This window comes from Erpetoichthys calabaricus, chromosome 8, assembly GCF_900747795.2.
Source record: "Erpetoichthys calabaricus chromosome 8, fErpCal1.3, whole genome shotgun sequence".
Taxonomy (NCBI): Eukaryota; Metazoa; Chordata; class Cladistia; order Polypteriformes; family Polypteridae; genus Erpetoichthys; species Erpetoichthys calabaricus.
In genome coordinates this window covers 170491645-170505480 of record NC_041401.2, presented here as the reverse complement: position 1 = coordinate 170505480, position 13836 = coordinate 170491645, and the positions used below count along the sequence as shown (strand labels likewise).

The following is a 13836-nucleotide window of genomic DNA, read 5'->3' as shown; positions in this document are numbered from 1 at the left end:
CCCACACACCAAGCACACACTAGGGCCAATTTAGAATCGCCAATCCACCTAACCTGCATGTCTTTGGAATGTGGGAGGAAACCGGAGCGCCCGGAGGAAACCCACACAGACACGGGGAGAACATGCAAATTCCACGCAGGGAGGACCCGGGAATCGAACCCAGGTCCCCAGATCTCCCAACTGCGAGGCAGCAGCGCTACCCACTGCGCCACCGTGCCGCCCACTTTGTCATTATGTGTTATTGAATTCAGGTTGATGGGAAAAAATGTCAAATTTATCCATTTAAAATTGAATCCACAATTCAATAAAGTGTGCAGAAAGCGAAGAGGTCTGAATGCTTTCTGAATCCACCGTGCACTTACTTGCACATACGTGACGTTTCTATGCACACACCAACACACTAAGAAGCACTTTGTATTCATTGCGATGTCATCTACTGTGCTATTTCACACACGCGTGTGTGTATGCTTTTCTTTTTATATATTGTACATCCGACTTGTAGACTTTGACAGCTGTAGATGTTGCAAGCCTGGGTAAGTGAGCCCCCCCACCCTGTTTTGTATGTACTCGGGTGCCAATAAGCTGGGCAGAAGTGGACATACTGTAAGTGCTGGACTGAGCATGCAAAGAGAAGACAGAGAGTTTATACGTGAACCTCTTCTATGGTTCCTATCCCTATGGCGCTGCCACGACGTCCATATTTACTGGAATTTTTCCCTGGCACAAGCAATGACTGAGGCAGACAGGAGGCACAGAAGACAGGAGAAGAAGAGAGAGAAGAGAGAGACCATGAGATTCATGCAGCAGGAAACTCCTGATTAATCCATACTAAGAAAAAAAAAAGAAATACAATCATAAGCAGTAAAAGCACAGCAGAAAACCAGAAAAGGCATGAAATGAGTGAACGGAGGACAGCTCTGTTTGACAAGAGATTCTCAGGGACTAATGACAGCAGGATGGCAGCACCACCAGGGTCCCCTTTACCCACCCTATCCCCCCAGACATCCAAACACACTAGAAATACTCACTTTTGAAAAAGAGGGTGACAATGGAATGTCAAACCTATAGAGGATGCAATGTGCCAAGCATTCTGGAATAAGAACTGGGGGCACGAGGAAGAAAGTGCCAGCATTTTATTTTTTTAGGCAAGGGAAACTTGTTTGCCAACGGAGGGCCTGGCACTTGCGGCTGTCCCACTGTGTGTTCCTCTTAGTCTCCAAACTGCAGTCCAGCACTTGCCAGCGACAAAGGCCGAGGAGCTGTAGCTCCCCCGTCATCACCTAGCACGATGGCACTTTGAAATTTTCTAGACGGTTAGTGCCACAAAGTAGGGACAAGGCAACACCTCCAGCCTCTACATCTGACGTATTTCTGTGCTGCAAATCTTAATACTGCTTATTCAGCACATCAAGTGGATATGCTTTCCAGGTCCACCTTAATCCTTAAAATTGCATTCCTCATCTATAAGGAAGCTTAAAGCTTACGTGTAAGCAGCACCTTCATGTCCACCTGACTTTGTAATGTCAGTGAAGACAGTGAGACACACAGGAGTGAACCCAACATAGGTGCAGAATGCACAGAAATGATACTTTTGCTTTTCCTTTCTTTCCAATTAAGTTTCTTCTCCCCCATTCAGTAAAGACAGAACCCAGGAACATTCTGGGATTCATTGACTATCTGATGATCATTCCAATGACTACTGAATTAGAGCAGGTAGCTAACATCAAAGTGACAAACTCCCTGAGGTAGGGGTTTGAAGTATTTAATATGGCGTCTTACTTTCGGCATCACGGACAAAGGCTGAGTCAAATCAGAAGACTCAGAATGGTGGTGGGAGCAGAAAGGAAGTTGGAGGAGTTTCGACTCTATTGTCTGGACTGTTGAAGCATTCGTCGGAACAAAAGCGGCGCCATACCCATGCCTCCCTGCTCGTCTGTTTTTTTATTTCGTTCCCTTCTACTCTTGAATGTCAAATGTGGCTCACTTGGGCTAGCACACTTCCTCCTGACCCCTAGCTCCTTTTAGAGACCAGCTGTTGCCTCTTTTAACACCAAAAGGGTTACTTACTATCCCAGGGGTTTTGGGGGTCTCTGGAGGATTGTGGGTAAAGCTCCCGCTGTGACTAGTAGAAACCGTGTTTTGCTTCTTGTTACTGAGGCCCATGGCGTCCATAGATTGGCTTCTACTGCGGATGACCCTCTACAGAGAGAGATGCAAAGAGAGGTTTAACCACAATACAACACTGTCACTCCCAAAGTTGGTGGGGTTGGGGATGGGTGGGGGGTTTAGGGGGGGATCTGAATACTTTTTGATTATCAGTGCAAGGGACAGGCAATGCAGAGCAGTGCTGGACTGCGGTTTGGAGCACATGGTCCTCATTTCAAATCCACAATTACCTCTTCTATACCGAGGAAGGAAAGAAAGAAAGAAAGAAAGAAAGAACTGTCAGAGTGAAGTTAACAGTCTGAGGCTCCACATTGTATTCCTAAAGATTTGGACCATCCAGAGGTTTAAGAGCTTGGTATCCCCAACTCCTTCAATTACACAGCAAAATGTGCCGAGGGCCTGTCCCTAGAGGAGGCCTTCCTGCTGGATTAGCTGAGAACTTGTACACTGTGCTGCACCTCTGAGAAACATTCTGTACACATTGGGGGGAGACTTGTCTTGCTACAAACACCACCCATTTAATACTGCAGTAGCTAACTGAAGTGGTGTTCTATAAATGCAGACCTGGCTAATTTTAAATGATAAATGGTTAAAGAGATCAATATTCCCCTTTTCAATTATGTCTGTCAGCACTGTTACAGGATTACTAAATTGTCAAGGCCAAATTGTGTGATCCCCTTTATTAGCACTGACAAAGCCTCTCCCCGATGTGACATCTCAACTAATTAATCAATAATCCCTGACATTACTTGACATCAGTAACCAGTATAGTGAACATAATACTGAACACAAGATATTCAAGAAACCATGGCTAGATGACACTGTTAATTACAGTAATACTGCATTGACATCACTAATTTACAGCCATGTGAAAAAATAAGTACACCCTGTGGAAACTGTTCACTTTCTCAACATATTTGAACAGGCAGACAATTGATATTCATGCAAACATGGTCTTTGCCTAAATGTTCAATGGCACACTGTAGTCTTACTCTAATGTTCTTTTTGGACAAGTCAGGTTTATGCAGTTTCTCTCTGATTAGATAGATAGATAGATAGATATGAAAAGGTAAGGCACTATATAATAGATAAATAGATACATAGATATAATAGGCACTATACAGTATGATAGATAGAGATAGATAGATAGATAGATAGATAGATAGATAGATAGATATGAAAAGGAAAGGCACTATATAATAGATAGATAGATAGATAGATAGATAGATAGATAGATAGATAGATAGATAGATAGATAGACATGAAATGCACTATATAATAGATAGATAGATAGGTAGATAGAATAGGCACTATACAGTATGATAGATAGATAGATAGATAGATAGATAGATAGATAGATAGATAGATAGATAGATAGATATGAAAAGGAAAGGCACTTTATAATAGATAGATAGATAGATAGATAGATAGATAGATAGATAGATAGATAGATAGATAGATAAACATGAAAGGCACTATATCATAGATAGATAGATAGATAGATAGATAGATAGATAGATAGATAGATAAACATGAAAGGCACTATATCATAGATAGATAGATAGATAGATAGATAGATAGATAGATAGATAGATATGAAAAGGGAAGGCACTATATAATAGATAGATAGATAGATAGATAGATAGATAGATAGATAGATAGATAGATAAACATGAAAGGCACTATATCATAGATAGATAGATAGATAGATAGATAGATAGATAGATAAACATGAAAGGCACTATATCATAGATAGATAGATAGATAGATAGATAGATAGATAGATAGATATGAAAAGGGAAGGCACTATATAATAGATAGATAGATAGATAGATAGATAGATAGATAGATAAACATGAAAGGCACTATATCATAGATAGATAGATAGATAGATAGATAGATAGATAGATAGATAGATAAACATGAAAGGCACTATATCATAGATAGATAGATAGATAGATAGATAGATAGATAGATAGATAGATAGATAGATAGACAGTATATCAAGAGGTTAGCTCTTGGGCTGAATTTGCTGGGCCACACAGTTCTGGGCAAATTATCTGTCGTTTGAAATCAACACCACTTGCAGATGATGTTCTTCTTCACAGTGGAATGATTGATTTTAAATAATCCAGGGATCTTTCTAAATCCTTTGCCAGACTCGTAGGCATCCACGACCTTCTTTCCGAAGCCCTTAGAAAGCTCTTTTTGATCTTGACATGACGACCCCACACATGTTAGTAGTAAGAGGACACCAGACTCTCAATAGCCGCGGTTTACAATAACACTGGGTCCACTTGCATATTCCTTAAAGAGGGTCTACTCTTTGGCACCTAATGCAGGACAGCCAATTCTAATTTGATGTTTTTGAAGTGGTGATACATGTAGTGGTGCACTTACTATTTCTGCGTAACAAATCTGTAATTTTATTCATTTAGCTTATGAGAATGAATACACCGTGCCATTTTTGGGTGTCGTTTGTTCAAGTATACTACCTTTATCTGAAGGCATTGCATGAAGATCTCACATTTGTCAAGAATTTCTACAGGATGTACTCACTTCTTCATATGTCTGTACCAGTGGCGACTGCTCTAAGACTACAAGGGAAGCTCCGCTTCCTCTACTATGTCAGAAAATAAATGCTCATATATGTACTGTCGTATTTATATTGGTTTTAATAAAAGTGCGCTAGAACGCGTTCAACTTCATGACTAGCTCGTTCAGAATCAGGTATTTATTGTAGATTGTTTGACGCGATTTTCTTGTCATACATTTCAGTGCAGCACAGCGCGTTAAACCCTCCTGAAGCCCAGCTTCACTGGAGCTCTATGGGCAAGCACAGAGGAGCTTTTTTCACTGCAGAAAAGCTGGATGGTAACTGGATAAATGCACCAAAACTGTCGCTCAGCTTATCTGGGAGTGAATGGAGCAGTGGGTGGGCCAGGACGCTGGGCTGCTGCATAATGATTGGAGGAGCTGTTTAAAGGGCGGAACCCCTTTTTTGATTGACAGCATGTCTTATGTATACATCAGCACTACAGAGATTCGAGTTCAGTCCCATGTGGATTTGCAGGTGAAGTCGTATGACAAACTGCTGCACTCTGTATTGTTTGCTGGTGATATAAACCATTTTTGTTTGTACAAATCATTCTTTAAATAATAAAAAAAAAACATATTATAGCGTTCTTGACTTTGCTCCTTGTTTCAGCATTGTAAAGTTAGTTCATTCATATAATTAAAGTAGCTTGTGGAAGGGGAAACTAGCCAGCTAGCAAGCTGTGCATAATGGCAGATGCAGACGGTGCTAATATTGTTGACCTGCTTTTGGCAAAACCATTTAGTAGTCTTCCTTACGAGGAGAGACTCAGAATTAAACGGCAGGGCAGACCAACGCCCAAGATTGATCTGGTGCAAAAATCAGGAAAAAATAACAGGTCTTTTCAGCTCTCCTGGTATGACAAGGTGAACTGGCTGACTGGAAGTGCTGTGACAAAGAAAATGTACTGTTGGCCATGCCTCTTGACGAAACCTTCTCAGGGAATGGGATGTGTTTGGTCAAACGTGGGTTTTGGGGATCTGGGTAACTTTGACAGGGCATACAAAAGGCATGAAAAGTGCAAAGAACATGTGAGTTCATGTGCAAGGTTAAGTTGTCTGGGCAGGGTCAGGGTTGAACATGCAATCAATGAAGGTCTTCGCATTCAGGTGGCAAAACATAATGAAACAGTAAAAAAAAACAGGGCCTTCCTAAACCGTCTAATTGATGTGACTTCCTTGCTTGGCCGTCAGGAGCTGGCATTCAGGGTGCATGATGAGAGTAGTGAATCAGCAAATAAGGGGAATTACAGGGAATTTACAGAAACATTAGCTAAATATGACTCTGTCTTGGCCACACAATTTCAGTCATCAGCTGTGTTTTCTGGTATGTCCCACTCAATCCAAAATGACTTGATCTCTGCTCTCGTAGCCACTGTTTCTGATCATATAAAAGGTGAAATTCAGACTGCTCCTTTTTTTGCATGGCAGGTGAATGAAGCAACTGACATATCTTGCCATGCCCAACTGTCTGTCATTGTTAGATATGTGGATAGTGCACATAAAATTCAAGAGTGCTTCATTGGATTTTTGGATGTGTCAGGGGGTTGAGATGCTCAGTCTGTATTTGAAGTTTTAAACGAGAACATGCAGGGCTACAGTTTTAGAGAAAAACTTGTGGCACAAACCTACGATGGGGCTGCTGTTTTTGCTTCATCTCTCATTGGCCTACAGGCCAAAGTTAAAGTAATAGCCCCTAGTGCAGTGTTTGTGCATTGCTATGCACACAGACTGAACCTGGTGTTGTCCCAGGGTGCTAAATGCTTGCCTGAGTCAAGAATATTTTTTGCATCTCTTTTTGGGTTCACCACATTTTTTTCAAAGTCCACAAAAAGGATGTCTTTTCTTGAGTCTGCAGGGTCTTCAAGATTGCCCAGAAACGCTCCTACTCGATGGAATTTCACATCACGGATAGTGAGCACTGTGGCAAACAATTATGATGGCCTCCTGCAGACTTTTGACAAGATTACCCAGGATGAGAGCATGGATGATGACACATTAGATGCTGCCAAAGGCTTCATAATGAAACTGGACGATTTTGAGTTTGTGTTCATGTTGTACACATATGAACAAATATTCTCTGAGACAGATGTTGTCTTTGATATTGTCCAGCAAAGGGCTATGGATGTTCTTTACTGCAAAAAAAGAATTGGGTCTCTCCTTGCTTTTGTCAAGGAGAAGGGTCAGAGGAGGCTTATCAAGCAGTTTATGCAAAAGCAGCAAATCTCACATCAGACCCTTGAGATGAACCTATTAGAAAGCGCCATCTGTCACAATTACAGGATCCCCAGGACCGCTACAGAAATTTGTACATGGCCATCCTAGACAATCTCATGGAGCAGATTTCTCAGTGTTTTTCAAATTTGGAAAGCATGAGCTTCTTAGAATTAGTCAAACCAGGGAAATTTGATGAAATGAGACAAGTGTTTCCAGAGGAGGCATTTGAAAGTGTGCTGAAAAGTTATGGCCATTTCTTTGACTCAGGGAGACTGAGATCTGAACTTCAAGTACTATATTCAGATCATGACTTACAGGGGAGCTGGGGTAAGCTGTGTAATTTCTTGGTGTTTTTTAAAGACATGGAGTTGGATAGTGCAATGCCTCAGCTATACAAGCTGTTGTCGTTAGTGGCAACAATTGGCGCTACATCAGCAGGTGTAGAGAGGAGCTTCTCCTGTTTAAAACAGGTCAAGTCATACACCCGCAAGACGATGGGCCAAGATCGTTTGAGCAACCTTGCTCTCTTGGCGATTGAGAGGAAACTGGTTAAGTCCCTGAAAAACACGGCCAATTGGTACGACAGGGTCACAGACCATTTTCTGCAAAAGGAACGGAGGGCAGAATTTACGTGCAAATAACATAATGAATTTTATGATGAAGGCCTAATATGAGCTTCCCCTGTTTCAAAAGCTAGCAGCCACCACTGGTCTGTACAGTATATGAACGAAACCCCACCTTAAGTGAAACCATTAAACTTTATTAAAAAGTCCACTCTATGAATAACATTACTAATTCACATTGCCCCTATTGCTAGCAGGTGCTGTCCTCCACACTCTCTCCCTGAACAATACGCCTAATCAGTACAAAAACACCTCTCATTAATTAGGCAACTCACTGATCATTATTAAAAATGTTCCACTATGGAATGACATCCCTAATTAACTAAAGTAACTAATGTAGTGTGGTCCTTTAAATGATGTGTCTAATTAGTACTAACGAAGCCCTTCCTTAAGCTAGTATGTGAATTACTGAAAAAATCCCTTTGTTGAATCGGAGAATTAATTAGCATTATCCTTAAAGAAATATCAACACTAAGTGTGGTCTTCTAATGCCATGCACTCCTTGAATGACAACACTATTGATGCTAGCATTGTCTGTTGGGGCCAGACGTGATTCTCGGAATAAAGAAGCTAAGCCCAGAGGGGTTCTTTTTAAAAATCCACCCCTGATTTCCCCCAGTTCACGCACTGGTAAATATTTGTGGTGCAACTGAAAACACAAGCAAAGGCAACGTTGTGATGAGCTGCAAAATGTATTGAATTTGTTAAGGCAACATTAACAGTAATGTTTCAAAAAATGTTCGGCTCATTATTGTGGACTGTATTCATACTGGCATGGCATGTTTGACATACATTTTATCTCCCTTTAGCTGTTCGTTGTAAATGTGGACCAGGAATGAAGCTACAGAGGCGGTGGTCCATGGTTCTGCAGGTTTCAGAATCGTTTTGGGTATAATAACTGCAGAAACCTGCACCTCCTGTGGCTTTTCATTATCAATAGTATAAGGTGAGCTCCTTTCACCTCCTTTTAACTGCGGGTGACGGCACACCATTTATCTCGAATGTATATTGCAGAGTTTATATTTTTGCAGACATACAGTAGCTGCCAATACCTTCAACTGTATGTATTCACAGTGTTTTGCCATAACTGTGAGCGATGGAGGCAATGTATAACTGGCATCGAAATGCATCAATGAGTTTGAATGCCAAACCGCAATCTGCTTTCCAGAATATTTTTTCTTTTGCAGAAGGTTATGTTTACTTTAACATAATTAATGTGTTTTGTACACACATTTGCATGTTAAATGGGGTGTTTTTGGGAGACTTTTCATCCACAGATGTTTGGATGATGTTTAAAAGGCCACCGCTGCTCTTTGCTGTTTTGCGTTGCATTGGATGCATTGGATTGGTTTACAAAGCTCACACTCAGTGAAACATTTAATGTTCCCACCCACATTTTAGTCAGATTCATTTGTGATTATCCATATATTATAGATCTGGCCCAGCGAGACGAATACTAGAGAAGCCCTGACGATTCCATGGCGAATAGTTCTGTGGAATTATGTCACTAATTAGTAACACTCCTCTAAGTGTGGTTCTCTGAAACCATTTCCTAAATTCCATCAATACTTAATGCAAAATAAGTGAGAAATTTATTAAAAAGTCATTGGAATGACTTCACTAATCAGTAAAGCTGATGTCACACTACGCGATGTCTAGTGGTTGGGTATGTCAGACTCAAGGTCTTCAGTTGCTGATCTCATCACTGGACCATATCAGTTCACACGACTGGAAATTGCTGGGCATGTCACATTTAGTAACTGTCTGCTGACCCTCCAGCACAGTAATGCTCACCCCTTTTTGTGACAGTCAATAATGTGCTGCCTGACAGAGTCCTGTACGATGCTTTCCAGTTACAGTGAGCTCGGTTGCAATGTTTGTCCATTTCTTTTGTGTTTTTATTCTGTCATAGTATGTAAAACACGAGACATCAGACAGACAAGTTTCTCTTCTGTTTGTGAGGTCCAAAACACCCGTGCTCTTTATTTCTTCCCACTACAGTCTATGCATTGTAGTTCCGGATGAGCGTTCATTGGTTGTCAGCTCTCAAGTCAGCTCACATGCACAGAGACCACCCAAATGACTAAAGACAAAATCAAACCATTTTGTCGGAGTGAGTCATGGACCGATTGGAGTGAGTTACTGAACATGTCAGACTATGCGACTGGCTTCACAGGAGTGCAAGGCCAACTGCCTCATATGTAAATGAAGGCTATGACTGAAAATCACTGGAAAAGGCGTGTGATGTGGCATGGTCTTTGCATCACTAATTAGTAGTAACTTTTTGAGGTAATATTTCAAAAATGTGTAGTCCTACAAAATCTCTCACTAAAGGACACCACTAGTTAGTACTAAAAAGTCTCTTCTTAATTGAGAGCACAATTTATTTCTAAAAAAATTCCTCTTGTAATGAGTATCATCTCTGTAATGAGTAGCATTATTGATAAGTTCTGCCCTATAATGTCACCCACTAAACTCACAACAATAATATAAACTAAAGAAACCCAAATTAGTGCTTATGGAAAGTCCGTCAATGGAATAATGCCACTATTAAGCCCCCTGGAATGATGTTACTGATTAAGAACCCCCTTCTTGAGTGAAATCACTACACTTTACTAAAATGACATCCTATTTAATGGTATTACTATTAGGTGTCACTCCTCTAAGTGGCATTACCAATAGATTAACATTGCCACTTAGAGGAGTGCCAAATGGCACCAATTCTGTGAAGAACATGACTAACAAGAGTATCCCTCTAAAGTCGTTCCAGGAAACATTATTAATAATTGAATCAACAGAAACCAAAATTCCAATTGACATTAAACACCCAATCCATAGGCAACATTTTTAATAAGCAGAATTCCCCAAACCTGAACTTTAGGGCGAGAACTAACATTCGAGAAGCACTTATACATGCTGGTTACTTTACTTTGGATTTGTGTCTTAGCTGACCACCAACATTTTATATTTTACAAAATGTTACCTTGAATGATTCAAAAAATCCCCCTCCCCCTCCTGCACCGTTCTCCATCTTGTCATCTTCTCCACCCATTCCCATCATCGACTGGCTGTTGATGTGCAGCTCCTCATAGAGTGTCTCAAGCAGGGCAGTACGGGTACGCTCCTAGAACAGGAAGAGTTTGAAAATGTAAACAGCACCTTTGGTTTGAAAAGTGAAATGTATTAAACATCTGAAGTGTCCAGTGAAGTGCAGCTCAAATTTCTGCTAAAGAAATGCGAGCTTCATCAGAACTGTTCTGCTTAGACGGCCTCCGTGAACACAAGATCTGCTGAAATTTAATCATTTCCTCTGATCCCGTTTCATGACCCCAAAGTGACAGTTAATCATCACATCTGACCCAGTTCCGTGGCCCAAAAACAGGGCTAACCACAACTGTAATCCGATCTAGAACTGAAGACCACCACCATCACCACCTCTGTAAAGGCAATGACACATCATAGTGTACTTCACTTTCACGTACAGACTGAACAGAAACTTGCCACTAAATTACATTCACTACTGTACACTGCCAAATCCTCTGCTACACAATGCTATGTTGCACATGCTTCTCGTGGGAAGAAAATTCTGTCTACTTCTGGCTAATAGAATCCATCAGTCTATAGTCCTTTCCATATCTCCATTCCATTTTGGGTTTATCTTACCTGCAATCCATTGACTCCTAAACAGATGGGTGGGAAGAGAGTGAAGGTAAGCAGGGCTAACAAAGAATAAGAGCCCCGAATAAAATGTAATAACTGTGATCAAATCGACATGCTAAACATACAATTATAGTACTGTTGTGGTGTGAAATTTTCTAATTAAGTTGATAAACATTTTGTCTCTCTATTATAAAAGAAAATCTTGAAACGAGATTATTGGCAAGAGATTTTTTCAAGTCCTGCCCTCCTCTTAACCATTTATGGTTAACGGCCCACATCCATGGTCCTCTCACCTGTCATTCGTGCTTTTGTCAGACACAGTTCTTGTGCTCTCAGCTCTTGTAATTGTTTATGTTTGCTCACTTTATGTTCCCAATAACAGAAGACGTATTATGTCCAAATCTTATTAAATAATTTCATCCTGAAGGGTTATCAACAGAAGAAATGAGTACATGGGCAATCCTAGCGCAGAGAAACTATTAAGTCAAACGAATTAACGAAAAAATTGTCGATCGGTTACACGGCAAATTGGTTAAATGCGTATCAATAGACTATGCTGAAACAGTTGGTGGTGATGGTGCGGAAGATGAAAACATCAACTTACAAAATCCCGTAGGATATCTACAACCTTTAACACCGTCCAGTCTTCCACCGGCCGAATTACTGTTGAAAGAAGGATGTATCATGTTACTGTATAATTTATGTTTGAGTGATGGGCTATGCAATAGGAAGATTAGTTGTATTCAAAATTGGTCGAACAATTCTGACATGTAAAATTTTAACAGGCGACAAAAAAAGGTAATGTAGTACATCTTCTGTGGATAACATTAGTCACCAAAGGAGATCTTAAAATTCCATTTGTATTAAAACGTTTACAGTTTCCTGTTAGAATAGCTTTTGCTATGACAATTAACAAATCACAGGGACAAACATTTGAAAAAGTCGCTTTATTTATTAGAGAGAAAGAAATGATATTCACTCAGAGGCAGTTATAACGTTGTTACGATGTAACTCCAAACACGGAATCAAAATTCAATGCGATATTGATGAAAAGTTAATTCCAAATATTGTTTTAACTGAAGTTTTACAGTAAAAGTGTAAGTTTAAAAAGTATTTGCATGTTAATTTCAAAGCCAAAAAAGAATGAAAACGTATAACGCAATGAATAGCTCTAACGCAACATGAAACTTCATTTTCTTTCAATTTATTACGTTTTACTATTTTTTGCTATGGTTAATAACTCGCTGTAATTAAGACAGTTAGGTCTATTATGCATATGTAACAATTCCCATGAAAATAACAATCTGTTTAAATTGTACATCCGCTTCCTCATACGCGAGTGGCAGAGCTGCAAAATGGCTAGCGTGTAGTGCCCGCCTGGGTTTGGTGAGTGAAGTGAGCAGGGGGCAGAGCCCCTCTAGTATTTCTTCATTTGTAAGTTACACAAAGCAATATAATATTAGTGTTTCTTTGGTGGGGCAGCACGGTGGCGCAGTGGAAGTGCTGCTGCCTTGCAGTTAGGAGACCCGGGTTCGCTTCCCATGTCCTCCCTGCGTGGAGTTTGCATGTTCTCCCCGTGTCTGCGTGGGTTTCCTCCCACAGTCCAAAGACATGCAGGTTAGGTCGACTGGCGATTCTAAATTGGCCCTAGTGTGTGCTTGGTGTGTGTGTGTGTGTCCTGCGGTGGGTTGGCACCCTGCCCGGGATAGGTTCCCTGCCTTGCGCCCTGTGTTGGCTGGGATTGGCTCCAGCAGACCCCTGTGTTCGGATTCAGTGAGTTGGAAAATGGATGGATGGATGTTTCTTTGGTGAGAAGCTTTCATTTTGAAAGACCCCCTGAAATCTTTGGACTAACTGAAGAATTTTAAGACAAGGTTGGGGGAAATGCCTAAAACCAGTTTGGCAAGTGATTCTCTGCAGGACATTCTCTCTCAATCAATCGCCATGAGGAAGCCAAACTACCTGGCTGGCAAGCTTCACTCAACAAATGGGTTTTGGGGGCAGGTGTGCAAATAAGCCAATAACTGGAGGATGTGTCACACCAGAATTCTATTGGTCTAAAGTTGGCTGTTTGGGTTTGAATCAGAGGCCATTGTGTACCATGATGCAATATTGGCTGTAGGATTTGAACAGAGAATGTATCAATCGAACGCTTTACCCCTTCGTCTTTCTCTCAAACCATCACCATGAAGGAGCATCTCTCACACCATCACCATGAAGGAGCATCTCTCACACCATTGCCATGAAAAAGACAACACAATAAAGAGCACATCTCAGCAGCCATATTGAGACAGGCATGCAGCCTGTCCTGAGGAAAGCTAGAAATGATGTCTTAATTAGAGACATTTTGAGTAACTAACAACTCTGTGTGCCACCTGAAACTACACATCAGCATTTATCAGGTTGTATGGCTGCCAATATTCAAATGTACTTTGCTTAGTTATTATTTTACGAATATCTTTATATATAATACAGTGCTATGGCTGTTTGTTTGTCTGTCCAGGATTTTAAATCACCTGTAGCTCGCAAACTGTTTGACCCATTGACCTGAAATTTGGTACACATATACTACGTG

At 40.7% G+C, this 13836-nt stretch overlaps 1 protein-coding gene across 33 annotated transcripts in view; it reads right to left on the bottom strand.

Annotated features, from left to right (window-relative positions):
- Positions 1-13836, bottom strand: part of LOC114656272 (rap1 GTPase-activating protein 1-like) — a 330761-nt gene that overhangs the window by 31397 nt on the left and 285528 nt on the right. For 28 of the 33 annotated variants that reach the window (XM_051931119.1, XM_051931120.1, XM_051931122.1 and 25 more), the window contains 3 exons: positions 10585-10725; positions 2068-2199; positions 656-733 (listed from right to left, as the gene is read on the bottom strand). In XM_051931119.1, the coding sequence (XP_051787079.1) occupies positions 656-733; positions 2068-2199; positions 10585-10725 (351 nt within the window). The remainder of the gene's footprint in view (positions 1-655; positions 734-2067; positions 2200-10584; positions 10726-13836) is intronic. The other 5 variants (XM_051931118.1, XM_051931112.1, XM_051931110.1 and 2 more) reach the window with 3 other exon arrangements.